The sequence below is a fragment of the Gallinula chloropus genome (genome assembly GCF_964237585.1).
Source record: "Gallinula chloropus genome assembly, chromosome: 2".
NCBI classification, from domain to species: Eukaryota; Metazoa; Chordata; class Aves; order Gruiformes; family Rallidae; genus Gallinula; species Gallinula chloropus.
This window is the reverse complement of record NC_140086.1, coordinates 163,572,258-163,591,987: the sequence shown is the minus strand read 5'-3', so window position 1 is coordinate 163,591,987 and position 19,730 is coordinate 163,572,258. Positions and strand designations below refer to the sequence as shown.

Here is a 19,730-nt window from a genome sequence, read left to right as displayed (position 1 = left end):
TTGGGGGTGTCCGTGGGGTCTCTTGGGGCTGCTGGGGCCCTGGGGCTCTCTGGGGGGGGTGTGGGCCCCCTCGGGGGCTGCCCAGGGGGCTGTGAGTCTGGGGTGCTCTGGGGGTGTCCGTGGGGTCCCTCGGGGCTGCTGTGGGCCTGGGGTGCTCAGGGGTGTCCATGTGGTCTCTCAGGGGATGACCCAGGGGGCCGGGGGCCTGGGGTGATCTGGGGATGTCTGTGGGGTCCCTGGGGGCTGTTGGGGGCCTGGGGCGCTTTGGGGGGGCGGCGTGGGGTCCCTTGAGGGATGCCTGGGGGTCTGGGGCGCTCTGGGGGGGTGTAGGGTCCCTCGGGGCTGCTGGGGGTTGGGGGTTCTGGGGGGGTGTCTGTGGGGTCTCTTGGGGGCTGCCCGGGGGGCTGTGGGCCTGGGGTGCAGTGGGGGGTGTCTGTGGGGTCTCTTGGGGCTGCTGGGGGCTGAGGGCCTGGGGGCGGTGTGGGGTCCCTCAGGGGCTGCTCGGGGGTCTGGGGTGCTCTGGGGGGTGTCCATGGGGTCCCTCGGGGCTGCTGGGGGCCTGGGACACTCTTGGGGTGTCTGTGGGGTCCCTCGGGGGCTGCTGTGGGTTGGGGGTTCTGGGGTGCTCTGGGGGTGTCCATGGGCCCCCTTGGGGGCTGCCTGGGGTTCTGGTGGCCTGGGGCGCAGTGGGGGGTGTTCGTGGGGTCCCTCGGGGGCTGCTGTGGGTTGGGGGTTCTGGGATGCTCTGGGGAGTGTCCATGGGGTCCCTGGGGGCTGCTGGGTGCTTGGGGTGGGGGTGTGGGGTCCCTCGGGGATGCCCGGGGGGCTGGGGGTCTGGGGTGCTCTGGGGGTGTCCATGGGGTCCCTCAGGGGCTGCTGGGGGCCTGGGGTGCTCTGGGGGTGTCTGTGGGGTCCCTCGGGGATGCCCAGGGGGCTGTGGGCCTGGGGTGCTCTGAGGATGTCTGTGGGCCCCCTTGGGGCTGCTGTGGGCCTGGGGTGCTCTGGGGGGGGGGCTGAGGTCCCTCAGGGGCTGCCTGGGGGGCTGGGGGCCTGGGGTGCTTTGGGGGTGTCCGTGGGGTCCCTCGGGGGCTGCTGGGGGCCGGGGGCCTGGGGCGCAGTGAGGGGGGTGTGGGGTCCCTCGGGGGCTGCCCGGGGGGCTGGGGGCCTGGGGTGCTCTGGGGGGTGTCCGTGGGGTCCCTCAGGGGCTGCCCGGGGGGGCTGTGGGCCAGGGGTGCTCTGGGGGTGTCCGTGGGGTCCCTCGGGGGCTGCTGTGGGTCTGGGGCACAGTGCGGGGTGACTGTGGGGTCTCTTGGGGCTGCTGGGGGCTGAGGGCCTGGGGCGGTGTGGGGTCCCTCAACGGCTGCCCGGGGGGCTGGGGCGCTCTGGGGGGGTGCATGGGGTCCCTCGGGGCTGCTGGGGGCCTGGGACACTCTTGGGGTGTCTGTGGGGTCCCTCGGAGCTGCTGTGGGTTGGGGGTTCTGGGGCGCTCTGGGGGTGTCTGTGGGGTCCCTTGGTGGCTGCCTGGGGGGCTGGGGGCCTGGGGCTCTCTGTGGGGTGTCCGTGGGGGTGTCCGAGTGGTTCCCGACCCGCCCTGTCCCCCCCTCTCCCCCCGCAGGGCTCCGTCCCCCCCCGGCGCAGGGCGGCCCCGGCGTGCGGGCGGCGGGAGCCGCGGGAGCTGCGGGAGCTGCGGGAGCTGCGGGGCCGCACGGAGCGGGCGGAGCGGCGGCTGCGGGTCTGCGAGGACCTGCTGGCCGAGCTGGGCGGCCTCCTGCGCGCCCAGGGGCAGCTGCGCCAGCGCCTGGACGGGCTGGAGAACCTGCTGCGCAACAGGAACTTCTGGATCCTGCGCCTGCCCCCCGGCACCCGCGGAGTGGTGCCCAAGGTGCCGGGGAGGGGCCGGGGGCACCCAGCCCCGGGATGGGGTGTGGAGGGGCCCTGGGGGCACCCAGCCCCGGGATGGGGTGGGAGGGACCCTGGGGGCACCCAGCCCCGGGATGGGGTGTGGAGGGGCCCTGGGGGCACCCAGCCCCGGGATGGGGTGGGAGGGACCCTGGGGGCACCCAGCCCCGGGAGGGGAGGTGGGAGGGACCCTGGGGGTACCCAGCCCCGGGATGGGGTGTGGAGGGACCCGGGGGGCACCCAGCCCCGGGATGGGGTGTGGAGGGGGTGGGAGGGGCCCTGGGGGCACCCCAGCCCCGGGACGGGGTGTGGAGGGGCCGGGGGGGGCACCCAGCCCCGGGAGGGGGTGTGGAGGGACCCTGGGGGCACCCCAGCCCCGGGATGGGGTGTGGAGGGGCCGGGGGGGCACCCAGCCCCGGGACGGGGTGTGGAGGGGGTGGGAGGGACCCTGGGGGCACCCAGCCCCGGGACGGGGTGTGGAGGGACCCTGGGGGCACCCAGCCCCGGGAGGGGAGGTGGGAGGGACCCTGGGGGTACCCAGCCCCGGGACGGGGTGTGGAGGGGCCCGGGGGGCACCCAGCCCTGGGAGGGGATCTGGAGGGGTGTTGGGAGGGGCCCGGGGGGCACCCAGCCCCGGGATGGGGTGGGAGGGGCCCTGGGGGCACCCCAGCCCCGGGATGGGATCTAGAGGAGGTGGGAGGGACCCTGGGGATACCCCAGCCCTGGGACGGTGTGGAGGAGGTGGGAGGGACCTTGGGGGCACCCAGCCCCGGGACGGGGTGTGGAGGGGGTGGGAGAGACCCTGGGGGTACCCCAGCCCCTGGAGGGGAGGTGGGAGGGACCCGGGGGGCACCCCAGCCCCGGGAGGGGGTGTGGAGGGGTGTTGGGCAGGACCCTGGGGGTACCCCAGCCCCAGGACGGGGTGTGCAGGGAGGTGGGCAAGGCCAGAGAGAGCTTGGGAGTGGGCAAGGGGGGCTGAGTGCCTGGGAGCCCAGGGCTTGTTCCAGGGGGGTCCTGGGGTTGCCCCCCCTTGGGAGTTCAGGGGTCGTTCCCCCTGGGGGTCCTGGGCTTGTTCCCTGGGGGTCCTGGGGTTGTTCCCCCTGGGAATCCTGGGCTTGTTCCCTGGGAATCCTGGGCTTGTTCCCTGGGAGCCCCGGGCTTGTTCTATGGGGGTCCTGGGTTGTTCCATGGGGGTCCTGGGGTTGTCCCCCAGGAGTCCTGGGGTTGCCCCCCCCGGGTGTCCTGGGCTTGCCCCCCGGGGGTCCCGTGTTTGCCCCCGGAGCCCCAGTGTGTGCAGGAGCTCTTTGCTCCCTGCCTGCCCCAGCTGCAGCCCCAAGCCCGGCTCAGTGCCCCCCTGTCCCCCCTGTCCCTGCAGGTGCCCATCACCTTCGACGACGTCTCGGTGCACTTCAACGAGCAGGAGTGGGCGCGGCTGGAGCGCTGGCAGAAGGACCTGTACCGGGCCGTCATGAGGGGCAACTACGAGCTGCTCGTCTCCCTGGGTGAGCGGCGCTGCCCCGGCCTGCTGCTGGGGGGCTGGCTGGGCCCCTGCCCCCCGGCCTGCTGCTGGGCCCCTGCCCCCCGGCCTGCTGCTGGGGGGCTGGCTGGGCCCCTGCCCCCCGACCTGCTGGGGGCCTGGCTGGGCCCCTGCCCCCCGGCCTGCTGCTGCTGGGGGGCTGGCTGGGCCCCTGCCCCCCGGCCTGCTGCTGCTGGGGGGCTGGCTGGGCCCCTGCCCCCCGGCCTGCTGCTGGGCCCCTGCCCCCCGGCCTGCTGCTGGGGGGCTGGCTGGGCCCCTGCCCCCCGGCCTGCTGCTGGGCCCCTGCTCCCCGGCCTGCTGCTGGGGGGCTGGCTGGGCCCCTGCCCCCCGGCCTGCTGCTGGGGGCCTGGCTGGGCCCCTGCCCCCCGGCCTGCTGCTGGGGGCCTGGCTGGGCCCCTGCCCCCCGGCCTGCTGCTGGGGGGCTGGCTGGGCCCCTGTCCCCCGGCCTGCTGCTGGGCCCCTGCCCCCCGGCCTGCTGCTGGGGGGCTGGCTGGGCCCCTGCCCCCCGGCCTGCTGCTGGGGGGCTGGCTGGGCCCCTGCCCACCCAGCCCCGCGCTGGCCTGGTGCTGCTGGGCCAGGCTGGGGGCCCGGGCTGCTGCGGGGGGGCTGGGCGCCTGCAGCGGGACCTGGACACGCAGCCCCACGGGGCTTTCCCTGGCCTGGGCTTGCCCCCCTGGGAGTCCTGGGGTTGCCCCCCTGAGGGTCTTGGGGTTGTTCCCTGGGGGTCCTGGGGTTTCCCCCCCCCGGGAGTCCTGGGGTTTCCCCCCCGGGGGTCCTGGGCTTGCCCCCCCCTGGGAGCCCTGAGGTTTCCCCCCCCAGGGGTCCTGAGGTTTCCCCCCCCGGGAGTCCTGGGGTTGCCCCCCTGGGGGTCCTGGGGTTGCTCCTCTGGGAGTCCTGGGGTTGCCCCACCCTAGGGGTCCTGGGGTTGCCCCCCTGGGAGCCCTGGGGTTGCCCCCCCTGGGGGTCCTGGGGTTGCCCCCCCCGGGGGTCCTGGGGCTGCCCCCTGCTTCCTGAGGGTCCTGCCCCTCAGCATCTCCCCGCACGGCTCAGGATTTGTCTGCCTGAGGTCCGAGTGCCTCCTGAGCCCGTCCCTGACCTCTGCCTGCCCAGCCCCTCTGTGCAGTGACAGGGACGGTCCCTGGCTGAGGAACTGGGCTGGTGGAGCTCAGCCTGGGGGCCCCCGACACTCTGGGGGGTGGTTTGGGCTGGAAGACATTCCCCACCTTGGGAATGGCCCCGGCTCTCGGGGATGAGGAGGAACAGCTGCTGGGCTGAGACTTCAGTGTTTGTGGGGAAGGGTTTGTGGAAGCAGCAGGAGGATTTTGTTCCTCTGCTGCTCTGTCGGGGGCCTGTGCAGCAGGAGGTCCTCTGTCCCTCCTCCCTGAGAGCTCAGGGGAGCTGCTGCTCTGTCCCTCCTCCCTGAGAGCTCAGGGGAGCTGCTCCTCTGTCCCTCCTCCCTGAGAGCTCAGGGGAGCTGCTCCTCTGTCCCTCCTCCCTGAGAGCTCAGGGGAACTGCTCCTCTGTCCCTCCTCCCTGAGAGCTCAGGGGAGCTGCTCCTCTGTCCCTCCTCCTTGAGAGCTCAGGGGAGCTGCTGCTCAGGCCACTGCTGAAGCTGGGATGGGGGGAAGCTTGAAGCCTTCCCTCTGCCCACCCTTCCAGCTCAGGCTCTGCTCTGTGGCTTCTCCCTGGGTCCCAGCTGCCCTCCTGCTGCAGGGAGGGGAGAGCAGCGCCCCAGAGCAGGGAGAGCACGTCTGGCTGGCTCTGTTCCCTGCTGGGACTGGGGTTGAGGGGGGACAAGGGCCTCTTGGAAGCATCTGAGAGCCCCTCCTCCCCACTGGAGGTGTAATGAAACCCGCTGTCCTCTGCCCCCTGAGCAGACTATGCCATGTCCAAGCCTGACATCCTCTCCCGGCTCGAGAGGGATGAAGAGCTGAGTGTCACGGGCAGCCAGGAGCCCCCAGCGCCGTGGGGAGAGGAGGAGGAGAGTTTGGGAGGAGGAGGAGTCCCCATGGAAGCCGACACAGGTGGGTTAGGTGGGTGCCAGGGGGAGCTGGTGGTTCCTCTCCCAGCTGGGTCAGGTCTCCCAGCGGTGTCTGTGGTAGAGGGAGCTGCTCTGAGGGTCTCTGGACTCCCTGGGGGTATCCTGAGCCCTTCCAAAGGGAACAGGGATGCTCAGGCAGGTGAAATCCATGGGGAAACCAGAGCCTGTCAGGCTGGGTCAGCCTGGAGAAGAGAAGGCTGTGGGGGGACCTCAGTGCAGCCTCCCCGTCCCTGAAGGGACCCCAGGAACAGGAGGGGAATCAGCTCTTGGGAAGGGCAGAGACTGGCAGGACAAGGGGCTGGGGTGAAGCTGGGTGCTGGGTGCTGCTGGGGTGAGAGGGGAGAGAGTCCCAGGGGCAGAGGCTGTTCCTCTGCCCTGAGATCCCAGCTCCTGCTCTGTCCCTTGGCTTTGCTGCTGGGTGGGTCCTGCTGGAGCCAGGAGAGCAGAACCACCCTCCTGGGCTGAGCAGGGTTAATGCCAGGTCTGGGGATGGAATCCTGGGAATGCTTTAGGAGGACAGGGACCTTCTGAGGCCACCTCACCCCCCCTGCAGTGACAGGGACATCTTCACTAGAGCAGGTCACTCAGAGCCCCATCCACCCTGACCCTGGATGTCTCCAGGGATGGGGCCTCCCCCACCTCTCTGGGCACCCTGGGCCAGGCTCTCCCCACCACCCACCCTCCCTCAGAGGGAAGAGCTTCTCCCTCAGGTCTCCTCTGGCCCTGCCCTGCTGGAGTTGAACCCATGGCCCCTCGTCCTGGCGCTCCGTGCCCTGGGGAACAGTTCTTCCCAGCTTCCCTACAGGCACCTCTCAGGGGCTGGAAGGGGCTCTGAGGGCCCCCCCAGCCTCCTCTGCTCCAGGCAGAGCCAGCCCAGCTGCTCCAGGTGATGTTGGAGCCCCTTTTTGGGAGAGAAGGGCAGCTCTGAGAGTTCAGGGTGCAGCCAGGTCCTAACAACCCCCCTGTCCTCTGCCCCCTGAGCAGGCTGCGCCGTGCCCAAGCCTGAGACCCAGTCCCAGCTCCAGAGGGATGAAGATAAGGAGCTCTGTGTCAAAACCAGCCAGGAACCCCTGCAGATGGGTGTCAGAGAAGGCCTGGAGGCCCCACTGGCACAGAGGGAAGCTGGTCAGGAGTCCCTGCAGCCGCCAAAGGAGACAGAGCAGAAGGAAAAGCCTCTGGGAGAAGATAAAGTCCCTGGGGAAGCTGCTCCAGGTAAGTTGTGTGGCTGCCAGGGGGACTTTTCCTCTCCAGGCCCTTCCTGTCCCAAGGAAAAGGTGTTGGAGGGGCTGAACACCAGGTGAGTCTACCTGTAGGATGGGTGGGGAGGGGTTAGGAGGGGAGGGGCTGCTCTGTGGGGGTGACAGTGTCCAGCACCTTGGTGGATCTTCTCCCAGCCCTCCCCCTGCTCCTTGTCTTTGCCTCTGGCCTCACCCCAGCTTCCTGGAGGGGCAATGGGCTCAAGCTGCCCCAGGGCAGGGTCAGCTCAGCTGGGAGGGCAAAGTTCTTCCCTGGCAGAGTTGTGGGGCTGTGGCACAGGCTGCCCAGGGAGGGGCTGAGTCCCCAGCCCTGGGGGTGTTGAACAGAGGGGAGATGAGGTGCTCAGGGAGCTGGGTCAGCACAGGACAGGGATGGTTGGACTGGGTGGACTCAAAGGGCTTTTCCAGGCTGTGACTCTGTGAGGAGTGGGAGGTTTCAGGGTGGGTACTGGCCGGGTCAGAGCTGGGTGTTTGGATGTGGTAATTACAGTACTTGTCTCACATTTCCTGCCACATTCATGGAGGTTCCTGCAAAGGGCCCCTGCAGAGACCTCAACCAGCAGCTTTTGTGACACGGGTATGAGAAGGGGAAAGCTGTCAAGGAGGGCAGCAGGCCTGGGGGGCACCTGGCTCTCCTCACACGACACACAGGCCCTGACAGTCCCCTTGAATTCCCCAAAACAACAGGAAAATTACTTATGCTGAGAGGTATTTGGAAATCACATCTCCAAAACGCAGCGGCCTTGAAGACAGAGGCACAGGCAGCCCCAGGCCAGGGAGGAGTGGTTGATCTTACTTTGGGTTTTATTTCTACAAAGCTGGAAAAGCCCTTTGAGCCCCTGGAGTCCAACCATCCCCATCCTGAGCTGCCCCAGCTCCCTGAGCACCTCATCTCCCCTCTGTTCAACACCCCCAGGGCTGGGGACTCAGCCCCTCCCTGGGCAGCCTGTGCCACAGCCCCACAACTCTGCCCCAGCCTGTAGCTCTGCTCGGGGTCGGGGTGTCCCATGGGCAGGACTCTGCCCTTGGCCTGGTTCAACCTCATCCCCTTGGGCTCAGCCCATGGATCCAGCCTGCTCAGGTCCCTCTGAGGAGCCTCCCCACCCTCAGGCAGATCCACGCGTCCTCCCAGCTCAGTGTCATCTTAGTGTCACCTCCTGCAGCAAGCTCCTTTAATCTGCTGATAGATCAGAGAATCCCAGCCTGGGCTGGGCTGGGAGGGACCCCAAGGGTCCCAGAGCTCCAACCCCCTGCCACAGGCAGGGCCACCAACCTCCAGGCCTGGAGCTACACAAGGGTGCCCAGGGCCCCAGCCAACCTGGCCTGGAACACCCCCAGGGACGGGGCACCCACCCCCTCTCTGGGCAGCCCCTTCCAGCCCCTCACCACTCTCTCTGCACAGAACTTCCCCCCAGTCTCTCCTCTCCCCCTTCCCTCCTCCAGCTTCACTCCAGCCCCTTGTCCTGCCAGTCTCTGCCCTTCCCAAGAGCTGATTCCCCTCCTGTTCCTGGGGTCCCTTCAGGGACGGGGAGGCTGCACTGAGGTCCCCCCACAGCCTTCTCTTCTCCAGGCTGACCCAGCCCAGCTCCTCAGCCTCTCTCCCTAGGGGAGCTGCTCCAGCCCTCTGAGCATCTCTGGGGCTCCTCTGACCCCTCTCCAACAGCCCCACATCTTCCTTGGGTTGGTCAGGGGGGGTGGGGAACCTGCTCAGTAAAGGTGACGAGTTGGTAGTGAGACTCCCCCCCAGTCTGCTCTCTAACAGAGTGATAAAAACTGATGCAAAGTCCCTAAAACAGCTGCTCTTGTGGAGCAAAGAGAGAGAACTGATCACAAGTGTGAACACAGCATTTGCTTTACCTGCTTGGGAAGCTGTGGGAGCTCAAATCCTTGAGGAACCCTCAGCTGGGGAAGAAGCTCAGTCATTAATGACTCTGGGAATTAATTAAAAGGACTTTAACTGGAGAGGAGGCAGAACGTGTTGCTGCCCCTCCAGCCTCTGCAGCTTTAACTCCAGTTCCACAGAACTGATTCAGAAAGGGATAAAACCTCCTGCAGAGGATGTGCTGGTGTTTCTGGGTCCCTTTCACCCAGCCCAGTCACTGTGCCAAGGAGTAACACTGTGATCAGAGCAGAGTGGCAAGTCTGTCTGGAAGGGGAGGGAGCACTGTGCATCAGTCTGCCCCCACAGCCTGTGCCCCCCACCCCCCCACTGTTGTACCTGTGGAAGGAACAAATGTGGAAACAAACCTCCAGACTTTGGTATCTGCTCCCTGCTGACTGACTGAGCCTAAAGCAGCCCATGGGGCAGCTGGAAATGGGAACTGGGATCAGCAACTCCAGCTCGTCCTTGAAGAGCTGGGAACACGCCAGCAGAGTGGGCAGCAGGGTGTGCTGCTGGGCAGGGGTCTGCTGAGGGGCACAGACACCCACCCAGCCCTGTGCAGAGGAAAAGCACCCCTCTGAAGGGCAACCAACCCCTTCCCAGAGCCGTGAGGGCCCCACAGACAAGGGGACAGGGACAAGAATCCTGGGGATGAGAAACTCCCCCTGAGCAGCAGAGGCTCCTGCAGCTGGGAAGGGCGATGGGATCCTGGGCTCCATCAGCAGAGGGGGGGCAGCAGGGACAGGGAGGGGATTGTCCCTCTCTGCTCTGCCCTCCCCAGCTGGAGTCCTGTGTCCAGAGCTGGGGCCCAACACAAGGAAGATGTGGGGCTGTTGGAGAGGGGTCAGAGGAGCCCCGGGGATGCTCAGAGGGCTGGAGCAGCTCCCCTAGGGAGAGAGGCTGAGGGAGCTGGGCTGGGTCAGCCTGGAGAAGAGAAGGCTGTGGGGGGACCTCAGTGCAGCCTCCCCGTCCCTGAAGGGACCCCAGGAACAGGAGGGGAATCAGCTCTTGGGAAGGGCAGAGACTGGCAGGACAAGGGGCTGGAGTGAAGCTGGAGGAGGGAAGGGGGAGAGGAGAGACTGGGGGGAAGTTCTGTGCAGAGAGAGTGGGGAGGGGCTGGAAGGGGCTGCCCAGAGGACCATGGCAATGGGCTCCAGCTGCCCCAGGGCAGGGTCAGCTCAGCTGGGAGGGCAAAGTTCTTCCCTGGCAGAGCTGTGGGGCTGTGGCACAGGCTGCCCAGGGAGGGGCTGAGTCCCCAGCCCTGGGGGTGTTGAACAGAGGGGAGATGAGGTGCTCAGGGAGCTGGGTCAGCACAGCACAGGGACGGTTGGACTCACTGGGCTCTCTTCCACCCTGCTGAGTCTGGGCTCACACCAGGGCAGGGAGATGGGAGATCTCTGCAGCTCTTTACAGTTGCTCTTCTCTGCACACAGAACTCCCCATCCTGGTGATGAATGTCATGTCCCTGAGTGGGCAGAAAGAGGAGCCACACACAGGAGATGAGCCTGAGACAGAGATGGAAGAGGATCCAGCTGAGCCCAGCACCAGTGAGTGACCCTGAGCAGGGCAGACACGGGGTCCTGCAGGAACAGAGCAGCTCCCAGCTTCAAACTGGGAGGGAGAAGAAGGTTTCAGACCTTTCTTCCATTGCCTGGGGAGCAGGTCCTGGTGCTCAGGGGCTTTTCCTGAGGGAGGGAACTGCTGGGGGAGCAGGGAGACCTGTCTGGAGGCCAGTCAGGAGTGGCACCCCCAGGGCTCAGTGCTGGGTCCAGCTCTGTTCAGCATCTTTATCAGTGACCTGGGTGAAGGGATGGGATGTTCCCTCAGCCAGTCTGGGGCTGACTCTGAGCTGGGAGGACGTGTGGATCTGCCTGAGGGTGGGGAGGCTCCTCAGAGGGACCTGACCAGGCTGGATCCATGGGCTGAGCCCAAGGGGATGAGGTTGAAGCAGGCCAAGGGCAGAGTCCTGCCCATGGGACACCCCGACCCCGAGCAGCGCTACAGGCTGGGGCAGGGGGCTGGAGAGCTGCTGGGGAGAAGGAGCTGGGGGTGTTGGGGGCCTGGGACTGCCCAGGAGCCAGCAGTGTGCCCGGGGGGCCAGGAAGGCCAAGGGCATCGTGGCTTGTGTCAGAGCCAGCGTGGCCACAGGGCCAGGGCAGGGCTTGTGCCCCTGGGCTGGGCACTGGGGAGGCTGCAGCTGGAGTGCTGGGTCCAGTTGTGGGCCCCTGAGTCCCAGCAGGACCTGGGGGGTGTGGGCAGGACGCTGCGGTGGCACCTGCAGCTTCCCAGCCCACACTGCCAGGCTTGCTGGGGGCTCCTTTGCTCCTGAAACCCTTCTCAGTGCTCTGGGACGTGACCCTGAGCAGGACCCGTCCCCTCTGCGGGCGAGTCCCCACCGGGCTGTGCTGTTCCCCTGCAGGAGAGGCTGAGGGGGTCTGCGCGGTGGCGGCTGCTGCGCCGGCTGAAGAGCCTCCTCCCGAAGGCACCGCGGGGAAGGAGGAGAACCCCAAAGCCCAGCAGGACCTCCCTACCCCCTCTCCCCACCCCGAGCCCCAGAAATCCCCCAAGACCAAGAGCAAGAAGAAGCCCAGCCGGGGCGAGAGCAGCAACCTGCTGCTGGGCAGCGGCCGGCGCGGCTACGCGCGGGAGTGGTGCCACCCCTGCACCGAGTGCGGGAAGCGCTTCCGCCTCAAGATCAACCTCATCATCCACCAGCGCAGCCACCAGAAGGAGGGGCCCTACGAGTGCCCCCTCTGCGAGCTCAGCTTCGCCGACCGGCCCCGCCTGGACCTGCACCGCGGCATCCACGTGCAGGACCGGGCCCTGGGCGCCAAGGTCTGGGGCAGCGTCCACCCCGAGCTGCGGGTGCGGCCGCGGAGGCGGCTCTGCGGGCCCCTCTGCGGGGTGACGCACGGCGTGGGCAGCGGCTGCTGCGCCCGGCTGGGGCTGCCCAAGGAGGAGCAGGACCGAGGGGGCCCGGCCGGCGCCTCGCGCCCGCCCGCCAGGGCCCGGCGGAAGCCGGAGCTGAAGTGCAGCTTCTGCAAGAAGAGCCTGTCCTGCCCCACCTCCCTCCAGAGGCACCTCCAGACACACCTGCAGGAGCGGCCCTACTGCTGCCCCGCCTGCAAGAAGAGCTTCACCAGGAGAACCCACCTGGCCCGCCACGAGAAGATCCACGACCGACAGAGAGCCCTGGCTGCCCTGCAGCAGCCCAGCACCGCCCCCACCGTGACCAGCACAGCAGCCCCCGTGACCAGCACAGCTCCCACAGCCCCCACCGTGACCACCACAGCTCGCACCGTGGCCAGCATGGCTCCCACCGTGACCACCACGGCTCCAACCATGGCCAGCATGGCTCCCACCATGGCCAGCATGGCTCCCACCATGGCCACCAAGGCTACCACCGTGACCACCACAGCTCGCACCATGGCCAGCATGGCTCCCACCGTGACCACCATGGCTCCAACCATGGCCACCATGGCTCCCACCGTGACCACCACGGCTCCAACCATGGCCACCATGGCTCCCACCATGGCCAGCATGGCTCCCACAGCTCCCACCATGGTCATCATGGCTCCCACCATGGCCAGCATGGCTCCCACAGCTCCCACCATGACCACCACAACTCGCACCATGGCCAGCATGGCTCCCACCATGGCCACCATGGCTCCCACCATGACCACCATGGCTCCCACCGTGGCCACCATGGCTCCCACCGTGACCACCATGGCTCCCACCGTGACCACCACAGCTCGCACCATGGCCACCATGGCTCCCACCGTGACCACCATGGCTCCCACCATGACCACCACAGCTCCCACCATGGCCACCATGGCTCCCACAGCCCCCACCATGGCCAGCATGGCCCCCACCGTGACCATCACAGCTCCCACAGCCTTCACCATGACCACCACAGCTCGCACCATGGCCACCCTGGCTCCCACCGTGGCCACCATGGCTCCAACCATGGTCACCATGGCTCCCACCATGGCCAGCATGGCTCCCACAGCTCCCACCATGGTCATCATGGCTCCCACCATGGCCAGCATGGCTCCCACAGCTCCCACCATGGTCATCATGGCTCCCACCATGGTCACCATGGCTCCCACTATGGCCAGCATGGCTCCCACAGCTCCCACCGTGGTCACCATGGCTCCCACCATGGTCACCATGGCTCCCACCATGGCCAGCATGGCTCCCACAGCTCCCACCGTGGCCACCACGGCTCCCACCGTGGCCAGCATGGCTCCCACCATGACCACCACAGCTCCAACCTTGGCCACCACGGCTCCCACCGCCCGGGGAGCCCCCCCTGAGGCACCCCCCGGCGCCAACACCCCTCGCTCAGCACCAGCCAGGAGGCACGTGGGGCATCCCAGCCCCGTGCCCACCACCAGAACGGGTCCCCCCGGCGCTGTCCCCACCCAGCTCCCCCCGGCAGAGCAGAGCTGCCCCCTCGCTGGGCTGGGGGGCAGGGCGAGCTCCAGGCCCGCGGTCAGGCTGGGGGGCAGGGCCCTGGCCTCAGCCACGGTGCAGAAGTGACAGCAGGAGGGACCCAAGGTGCTGCTGTCCCTGCAGAGACGCCGTGTGGGAGTCGATGTTGCACATGGTGGGTGCTGGGGGGGTGAAACCACCTCCTGAGGGACTGCAGGGGCTTTGCCTGAGGTAGAAGGAACCCAAAGCCGGACTCCCACCGTAGAGAAGCCAACTGGAGCAGCCTCTGGTGCTCCAGAACCTTCCCCATTCCTCAGACGACTCTTGGGGCTCCTGGTTTTTCCAGGCTGAGCTTCCTGGGAGGTGGGTGGGGGTGTCTCCTGCACCCTGAGCCCACCCCAAACTTCGTGCTGGAGCTGTGACCCCTCACTGGAAACCCAACCAGAGGTGGGTGGGGGTGTCTCCTGCACCCTGAGCCCACCCCAAACTTCGTGCTGGAGCTGTGACCCCTCACTGGAAACCCAACCAGAGGTGGGTGGGGGTGTCTCCTGCACCCTGAGGTCTCCCCAAACTTCGTGCTGGAGCTGTGACCCCCTCACTGGAGCCGCAGCCCCGGTGCTGAGGACACAAGGGTGGCCGTGGGGCTGAGAGGAGCCAGGTGGGACTCCCAGGGAGCTCTTCCCCTCCCCGAGGAAGGTTCTGGACCAGGACGCTGGATGAAGAGAGCCCAGCATCTCTGAGACCCCCGTGGCATCCTGACCCACCCCACACCCCAGTGAGGAGACCTGCTGACCCCTCCAGAGGTTTGGGGACCCCCCGAGTGTTGCACTGGAAGATGAGAAGAGCAGATCCCCCCCCAGGGGTGACCCCCAGACCCCAACCAGGCTCCTTCCTTCTCCGAGACCAGCCAGAACCTCCCACCAGAGCTCATCCCCTCTCAGGACCAGAGTCCCTGTAGGAACCCTCCACGGGTAAGATGATCCCTGTGCCCTCCCAGGGACCCCTCCTCAGGCTTTGCCACAGGAGCAGCCCCCCTGCTCAGCCCCATTTTGGAAGGAACCCCCCCCCCCATCCTCCCCCAACTCTCCCAACCACAGCTGGTCTCCTTTGGTCATGGGCAGGCCAGTTCTGCTACCTACCTCAAATGTCTTGTGCAGTGAGACTTGCCCAGGGGCAGATGGGCAACTGGAGCCCAGTAAGCAAGGGAAACTGGTCCAGGTGTGGCTGTGGTGCCCCCAGGAGCCACTGGAACCACGTGTGGCCACAGCCAGAGCTTGGGAAGCAGGACTTGTGTCCAGAGTGAGGAACCCGCTGCCTGTGGCATCCCTGCAGCCCAGAGCAGCTGTCAGGGCTCTGGGGTTGGGTTTTCTGGGTGGGTTTGGGGGTCTGATGTCACTGTGGGGTGTCACTGGGGCCCTGCCCCTCCCTGGGCAGCAGCTGTGGGGCTCAGCACACCCCTCATTCCTGGCCACGCTCCTGAGGCCCAGGGGGGCTGGTTGGGGGGGCTTTGGGGACCAAGGAAATGCCCCTGCCAGCTCCTGGTGGGACCCTCAGTGGTGTCAGGGGAGGGAGGGCAGCCTCAGGGCCACTCCTTGGGGACCAGGCTGACATCCCACTGCTGCTCTGGGCTGGTTTCTCCTGTGGTTCCCGTCACCCAGGACTCTGCCTGGGGGTGCTGGTGGCACCCAAGGGCCCAGGGCACTGCCAGGCTCTGTAGGGTGCCCCAGCTGGAGCGCTTCTTCTGCAGTTGTGGCTGGGACAAGCTCTTCCTGTGGAATCCCAGGTCCTTTTCCCTGGGGAACTGGGGTGGTTCAGCCCCAACCAGCAGCTCAGCACCACGTGGCTGCTCCCTGCTGCCCTGGGGGGATGGGGAGAGGAAGCAGAGGGTGAAGATGGAACCGGTTGGTTGGGATAAGGACATTTCCTGGGGGATGAGGACAGTTTCCTGGGGGATGAGGACCTTTTCCAGGGGGATGAGGATGGTTTTCTGGGGGATAAGGACAGTTTCCTGGGGGATGAGGACTTTTTCCTGGGGGATGAGGATGGTTTCCTGGGGGATGAGGACCTTTTCCAGGGGGATGAGGATGGTTTTCTGGGGGATGAGGACCTTTTCCTGGGGGATGAGGATGGTTTCCTGGGAGATGAGGACCTTTTCCTGGGGGATGAGGATGGTTTCCTGGGAGAAGCAAAGAGCAGGAACAGGATTTGGCAGAGAACAGGCAGAGGGGGTGACACACAGGGCTCTTTGCTGGCTGCTCCCCCACCCTGCTGCTCAGCACCACCCCAGGGAGCTGCCCCTGCGCCCAGGCAGCGCTCCTCGTGCCCTGAGCAAGGTGTCCTGGGGGTGGGGTGTCCCTTTGGCCAGTCTGGGGGGCCTGTCCTGGCTGTGCCCCCTCCCAGCTTCCAGGGAGGATGGAGCCCAGGGCTCCCCACGTTTCCTTTGGGCCATCCTGCTCCGTTCCCCTGAGGCTCTGACCCCTTTCCTGCTTGGTGGCAGCAGCTCTGGCCACGTCCAGCCCTCCAGCACCAGCCCATCTCTGTGCTGAGCCTCTTGATGACCTGGGGTGTCCTGGCTGGGAGAAACTCTCCCTGGGGGTGCCAGATCTCCCTCAGCCACTCTGCTCTCAGCCTGACCCGCTGCTGGGGCCTTGGCTGTTCCCCAGGGGCACAACAGGGTCCCTGGGCACCTCCAGGACGTGCCCAGCGCCCCTGCCCAGGGCAGCAGGGTGCAGCTTTGGCTCGGGGCTGCACCCAGCACCCAGCAGGGAGCTGCAGCCCCCTCCCCCTTCCTCCCCCAGCGCTGCCTGAGGGCAGCTGGGTGATCTTCCCTTCCCAGCCTTGTCTTGCTTCACCCTCTCCTTCCCCTGCTCCTGTGGCTCCTTGTAGGGCCCCACAGCCCAGCCTGATGCCATCCCAGGGCCCGTCACTGCCTCCCAGCCTGGGGCAGGGTGTGGGGCTTCTTCAGCACGTCCCCAGCTCCCCCTGGCTGGAGGCAGCCCCCTCCCCAGCCCTGTTTGCTTCCCTCTCCTTGGGCATCTTCCTCAGGAGCCCTCTCAGGAACACCTGGGCTCCCATCAGCTCTTCTGCTCTGCCTGGGTCTGGAGCAGCGTTTTTCCTGGCAGGATCCCCAGTTTGGGGTGGTTCTTCCTCGCAGCTCAGGTCCTCCTGCCCCTGGGCTCGAGGTGGGTTTTCCATCCCCCCCTCCTCACGTCCTCTGTGGTCAGAGAGGTTAAACCACGGGGTGCTGGGTGGGGAGCAGCCTCGACCACCTCTCCCTGGGGCAGAGGAACCCTCACACCCGAGCGCTGGGATCCTGTGGTGCAGGGACAGCTTCTCTTGGAGCTGCTGGACCTCCCAGCAGAGTTTCTCCAGGGAGGGGAGACTTTCCTTCTCCTTGCCTGAGTCATCCAGCCCCTTCCCCCAGCCCAGTGAGCTGGTGTGTGCCCGTGGTGGGCTCCAGGCAGACAGCTCTCCCCCTTCCCTCCTCCAGCTTCACTCCAGCCCCCTTGTCCTGCCAGTCTCTGCCCTTCCCAAGAGCTGATTCCCCTCCTGGTCCTGGGGTCCCTTCAGGGACGGGGAGGCTGCACTGAGGTCCCCCCACAGCCTTCTCTTCTCCAGGCTGACCCAGCCCAGCTCCCTCAGCCTCTCTCCCTAGGGGAGCTGCTCCAGCCCTCTGAGCATCCCCGGGGCTCCTCTGACCCCTCTCCAACAGCCCCACATCTTCCTTGTGTTGGGCCCCAGCTCTGGCCACAGGACTCCAGCTGGGGAGGGCAGAGCAGAGAGGGACAATCCCCTCCCTGTCCCTGCTGCCCCCCCTCTGCTGATGGAGCCCAGGATCCCATCGCCCTTCCCAGCTGCAGGAGCCTCTGCTGCCTCATGGGAAGTGTCTCATCCCCCAGGACACCCAGGTCCTTCTCAGCTCTCCAGGGGCTCCTCTCCCAGCCTGTATCTCTCTTCCCACCTCTCCTGCTGCTCGCCCAGGATCAGGGCTCAGGTGGATCCCTCTGGATCTGCCTCTTCTCATCCTCTCCTGCTGGATACTGGCCAGGCCATGGGGAGCTGGGCCTCTCTGGAGCCCCCACAGCATGTGCTCTGCCCCTTCCTCGGGGTCCTGGGGCTGTTCTCACCCCGGAGCCGCAGGACAGGGCTCTGGGGTTCCTAAAACACTGTCACCCTCAGCAGGGCTTGGAACCCCCTCAGGGGTCATGGGGAGCACGATGGCCTCAGCATCCCATGGGAATTCTCCAGAGCTGCTGTGCCCAGCTGGAAGGGAAAAGGGGAGGTGAAAGATGGGGGGTGGGAGTGACCCCCCCACTGTCCTCCCCAGAGGCTGGAGTGACCCTGAGGGATTCCTGAGGGATGTTGCTGGTCCCTGAACCCTTCTGGGCCCCCAGAAGGGCTGTTGTGGGTGGGTTGGAGCTGGTGTCTGAGCACCACTGGAGTCTGAGCACCGTGTGGCCCCTCAGCTCTGCTGGGAGGGGGAGAACTGGAAGAAACAGGTCAAACTGGTGGGTTGGGATAAGGAGTTTACTGGGATCACACTGGGAGAGAGACCAGCGCTGCAGAAGAACACGTGGGGGGGTATGTGTGCACCCAGCACCCAGCACGATGCCACGGGGGCTGGGACACCCCTTTGGGCTGTTCCTGGTCCCATCCTGGTGTTTCACCTTCACCTCCTGGCTCCTGGTGAAAGTAACACCCCCCCCCTCCCCCACCCCCCCACCCCCGAGGGGCACCAGGCCGGGCCCCTCTGAATAAAGTCTTTGTCTGTATCTCTGTGGTGGTTGGGGGGCTGCGCCCACGGGGGGGGAGGGGGGGGGGGGCACTGGGGCTCTGCCAGCAGCTCCCACACCCCCCAAACAGGGACTGTCACCCACCTGTGACACGGGCAGAGGGGGTGAGGGAAGGGGGGGGGTTGGGAGGGGGCTGCATGCGGGGCAGCCGGGCTGGGAGACCCCCCCCAGGCGCCTGGGCCCACCCTCCGTGCTCAGACCCATCACCCAAAGCCCCTGGGTCACCCCTGGGGTCACACAGAGGGTCCCCCCGTCCCTCTGCCACCACCCCAGGCCTCACCAGACACCCCCAGCACTTCCCAGTCCCTCGCACTGGGCCCACCAGCCTGGGGGGTGCCCCGGGGTCCTGCCCCTGGCCGCTGCGGTGCTCTGCTGGGGCAGCCCAGGACCCCCCACCCACCACCCCCAAGGCCACCAAAGAGGGTCCCTCGGGGGTCCCCTTGGTGCTGCCACGAGCTCAGCCCACACCGGTGTCCACAGGGCTGTCCCTGGGGCCCTGTCACCCCCCCCTGTCCCCAGCGTGCCACTCAGGATGGCACCATCACCCTGGGGGGTCCCCCTGGACTGTAATCCCCCCCCCCCAGGGCTGTCCTGTCACCCCTGACCAGGGTCCCCACACCAAAGGGGGGGACAGGAGTGCTGCCTGCACCCCAGGGTGCAGCGCTGCCCCAGGGTCCCGGCACCGGGGTGGTTCCACCGAGGCCCATGCTGGGCACCCCCACCCCTGGATGGGCACGGGCACGGGGGGCTGAGCCCTGGGGGTACCCCAGCCTGGGGGTACCATCCTCCTCCTCCTCAGCCCCAGGCTCCTGAGGGGGCTCATCCCCTGGGTGACGGTGTCACTGGGTCAGGGTGGGCTGGGCTCTGCCCTCCCCCTCCCCCCCCCCGGGGACAGAAGCAGTAGGGGGCTTGGGGGGGCTGCCTGGGGGGGCTGAGGAGCTGCCCCCTCTCTGCCCCCTCTCTGCCCCCATGGGACAGGCCAAGGTGACAGCTCGGGGGGGGCCACGTACCCACCCCACACCCCGGGGCACGACAGACGACCAGGGCAGCCCAGTCTCTTCCCAGTGACCCCAGTGCTGCCCACCAGCCACAGCAGCCCCCCTCCCCCCCCGGCCACCTATTGCCCCCAGCAGCCCCCCCTATTGCTCCCCCCTCTGCTGGACCCCCCCAGCTGCTCCTCAGCCGAACCCCCAGCCCCAGGGCTGCGGCACCACCTGGCTCAGCCCCCACCCTCATCATCCTCCAGCCCCACGGGGGTGCAGAGCCCCAGGGCACCCTGGAGAGCCTCGTGACATCACAGAGAGCCTCATGACATCACAGAGAGCCCCAGGGCACCCTGGAGAGCCTTGTGACATCACAGAGAGCCTCGTGACATCACAGAGAGCCTTGTGACATCACAGAGAGCCCTCAGCATCATGGAGAGCCTCCTGACATCACAGAGAGCCCCAGGGCACCCTGGAGAGCCTTGTGACATCACAGAGAGCCTCGTGACATCACAGAGAGCCCCAGGGCATCCTGGAGAGCCTCGTGACATCACAGAGAGCCTTGTGACATCACAGAGAGCCCTCAGGATCATGGAGAGCCTGATGACATCATACAGAGCCCCAGGGCATTGTGGAGAGCCTTGTGATATTGCAGGGAGCCTCATGACACCACAGAGAGCTTTGTGACATCACAGAGAGCTTTGTGACACTGCAGAGAGCCTCATGACATCATGCAGAGCCCCACAGCATCATGGAGAGACTCATGATGTTGTACGGAGCCCCGTGACGTCATACAGAGCCCCAGGGCATCGCAGAGAGCCTTATTGTGACATCACAGAGCCTTATGAGATCATACAGAGCCCTAGGGCACCCGAGAGAGCCTTGTGACATCACACAGAGCCTTG

At 67.0% G+C, this 19,730-nt stretch overlaps 1 protein-coding gene across 1 annotated transcript; it reads left to right on the top strand.

Moving 5' to 3' along the window:
* Positions 1–814: 814 nt before the first annotated feature.
* Positions 815–13,471, top strand: LOC311189140 (uncharacterized protein; the record flags this gene model as incomplete). Its single annotated transcript, XM_084260720.1, has 7 exons — positions 815–832; positions 1,616–1,882; positions 3,275–3,401; positions 5,314–5,460; positions 6,462–6,689; positions 11,035–12,976; positions 13,396–13,471. The coding sequence occupies 7 exons, from the start codon at positions 815–817 to the stop codon at positions 13,469–13,471; spliced, it is 2,805 nt and encodes a 934-aa protein (XP_084116846.1).
* Between the last annotated feature and the right edge of the window lie 6,259 nt (positions 13,472–19,730).